The 2,973-nt window shown below is 39.9% G+C and overlaps 1 protein-coding gene across 1 annotated transcript in view; it reads right to left on the bottom strand.

Moving 5' to 3' along the window:
• cat (catalase) overlaps nucleotides 1-2,973 on the bottom strand; it is an 11,096-nt gene that overhangs the window by 2,688 nt on the left and 5,435 nt on the right. Inside the window, exons 7-10 of the mRNA XM_016466803.1 lie at nucleotides 2,622-2,813; nucleotides 2,035-2,187; nucleotides 1,635-1,773; nucleotides 1,101-1,231 (exon numbers count right to left, since the gene is read on the bottom strand). Coding sequence (XP_016322289.1) covers nucleotides 1,101-1,231; nucleotides 1,635-1,773; nucleotides 2,035-2,187; nucleotides 2,622-2,813 — 615 coding nt within the window. The remainder of the gene's footprint in view (nucleotides 1-1,100; nucleotides 1,232-1,634; nucleotides 1,774-2,034; nucleotides 2,188-2,621; nucleotides 2,814-2,973) is intronic.

Raw genomic sequence — 2,973 nt, 5'->3', positions numbered from 1 at the left:
ATGATGTAAGTGACGTTGCATTTTAATGTTTTGTTAGTCTAACCCATGAGATGCACTGCTGCTGTTATTTGTTCAAAATATTAGAGAAATATAGTAGCTCAATGCGTAGAAGATCTTGATTAGGTTAAAACCGAAACCAAGCCATTCCCACAGAACGCATATTCAGCACATTTTTAGACGGACAAATATGACTGCTGCACTCACACAAGAGATGCAAAGAAAGTCATGCAAAGTTAAAACAGTTTTAACGTTTAGAAAACGCGACGCGAATTTGTGAAGGTTTATTTCATTTCACTGCGTCTCATATGTTTTTAAATGCAATCTGTGTGATCGGCGATTTGGCTCTTTGTATTAGGCTAAGGAATGCATAAACACATGATGCTGTTTTGTTCATAATTGTTTATGCGGTTTACAAAATTATATTTGATATATATATGTTAATTTAGACGTTATGACATTTTTATAGACCATTATTTGAATTGACAATTAATGCGTTGCATTATTTTGCTCATTGCGCCCTCCTGTGGCCTCGGGAAACAAGCCAAAAGTTTCCTTAAGACTTATTTAATCTGCATATAAAACATAAGGAGATATTTGTTTAAATGTTATTTTGTGTTTGACTGTTAAAAAAAATGTATATATATTTGTTATGTATTTGTTATATGTTGTTTGTCTTAATAAAGTGGGCAAATTAAAAATACAGTGGTTAAATTCAAATTTTTTTTTCTATTGCTCTGTTTTAAAAAAGGTTATAAAAAATTTCAATAATTATCGATACCGAACGATATGAAACATATATCGTTGATATATTTTTTAGCTATATCGCCCAGCCCTACTTCCAATACAATTTTCCGAAAGATGGTTTTGGTCATTTAAGGTAGTTGTTATCACGCTGATATATGGTCAAATGTTCGTTTTTGTGATAAGTTTGATTTTAGCTAGTAATTCGATGCTATAAAAACGGGGCGTGTCGTTATGGTTGATTGGGTCTGCGGGAGTTTGATACCGCGGCTCCACCTCATGACACTACTGCACAGACTCTGGCTCCAAACGAATCTGTGATTATTCGTACAAAGACGCAGACAAATTCGCCAACACACCTGGGTCACATTGTCATCGTCTGCGCTGTTGTATCGGGCCACATCAGGAGACACTTTACACTTGGACTCAACGAAGCGCGGCTGGGTATCAGGAGCGCTGAAGCTGTTGGGGAAGTAGTTAGGCGCTCCCCCTGCAGGACAGGAAAGGAACTGCTGTTGTATTTGCCAAACCAATAATTCAACGACCAATGAATTGCAAGCGTTTGGGTCACATGTCCTGATCAGGCATTCCAGACAGATGTTGCGTTGTTAATCTGAGTCACTTTTAAGAGACTTAGGGCTAGATTTACTAAACAGGGCAAATTAGCTTTAGAGCGCAATTCCATAAAAGCGCAGATGGGACGGGAAAATTCTGCATGTGATTTACTGACAATGCGCGTCTTTAGTAAATCCTACTATTTTAATGCCTAAAGATGGTTTGCGCTGGTGCAAGCTGTTAGTAAATCTGGCCCTAATACTATTTCTTACTCAAAACCAAACCCAATATGTGACATTGCGTCTTGTTCTGCAGTGTTTGTAGTGTGTGTCACTCACCCTGGTTGTCAAACATGCACATGGGTCCGTCTCTCTGGTAGTTTGCCACGCGGGTGCGGTAGGGGCAGTTGACGGACAGCTGGAGGTAATTCGCTCCGAGCCGATGCCTATGTGTGTCTGGATAGGAGAAAAGACGCCCCTGTGGCGACAGAATTGAGTAATTATAGCATTTAGTCATTCTACTCATTCTTGCGATTAGTTATTAGTCACTGACGCTTTAATCCAAAGTGATTTACAGGACACTTATTACAAGTATGCAGAGCTTAAGTGCTTTGCTCAAAGACAAAATAGTGAACAAGCATACTTTTGTGTATCATAAGCCTGTGCAAAGACGAACTTCTGAAATGTGTCGCTAATGCTAATGCTTAATAGGTTTTGTGACACAGTAGTACAAACATACCTGCAACATCTTGTCCGGGCTGGGCTCAATGCCAGGTGGCATGTTACTGGGATCAAATGCCAGCTGCTCGACCTCAGCGAAATAGTTGACAGGGTTTCGGTTCAACACGAGGCGTCCCACAGGAATCAGAGGGAAGTCTTTATGGGGCCACACCTGAGAGACACAGAGCCAGTCATCGGGATGGACACACCTACATACTCATTCTTTATTAGGACTACTTCATCAAAACTATGAAAGAATGCAAATGGAAGTACGGGAATTGTGTAGTGACCAATTCCAGACATTAGTGTAGTGCACTGGTTCTCAACCAGGAGGCCAGGGCCCACATACATACAGTATAATTACATATAATATACATTACATATAATTTATTTTATATTAATGTTCTATTCATCTTAAAATGCTTTTTTTTGTAATTTTGAGTGTTTTTTCCATTGTATTAGTTTTATTTTTGTGTGTACCAGAGGTACATATCAGCCTAAATAGGAGGGCCTTCAAATATTGTTTTGAACAAAGGGTGCCTTTAAGTCAAAGAGGTTAAGAACCACTAGCGTAGTGTCTTGAGGCGCATTCTGGGATGCGGAAACCTTAGTCAAATCAAACGGATTCCACTGCCAGTTCTCCGCCTGCTCAAAGGTCATGACTTGGATGTAGAGAGTCCAGGATGGGAAGTTGCCATTTGAGATGGCATTGTAAAGGTCTCTGATGGAGTAATCTGGGTCGGTGGATGCCAGACGATCGGCCTCTTCAACTGGCAAATTCTTGATGCCCTGATCAGTCTGAAAGACAAGAACGAGCATTAAAGGTGACATATCATGAAAATCTGACTTTTCCAGGTTTTAAGTGCTATAATCAGGTCCCCGCTGCATCTACCAACCAAGGAAACGTGAAAAAGATTAACCCAGTAACTTTGTTTTGGTAAGCCTTTTTCTTCAAGCA

The sequence above is a fragment of the Sinocyclocheilus anshuiensis genome, unplaced genomic scaffold (assembly GCF_001515605.1).
Source record: "Sinocyclocheilus anshuiensis isolate Anshui unplaced genomic scaffold, SAMN03320099.WGS_v1.1 scaffold68, whole genome shotgun sequence".
In the NCBI taxonomy this organism is placed as follows: domain Eukaryota; kingdom Metazoa; phylum Chordata; class Actinopteri; order Cypriniformes; family Cyprinidae; genus Sinocyclocheilus; species Sinocyclocheilus anshuiensis.
Note: the sequence above shows the minus strand (reverse complement) of the source record. Positions and strands in the feature narration are given on the sequence as shown.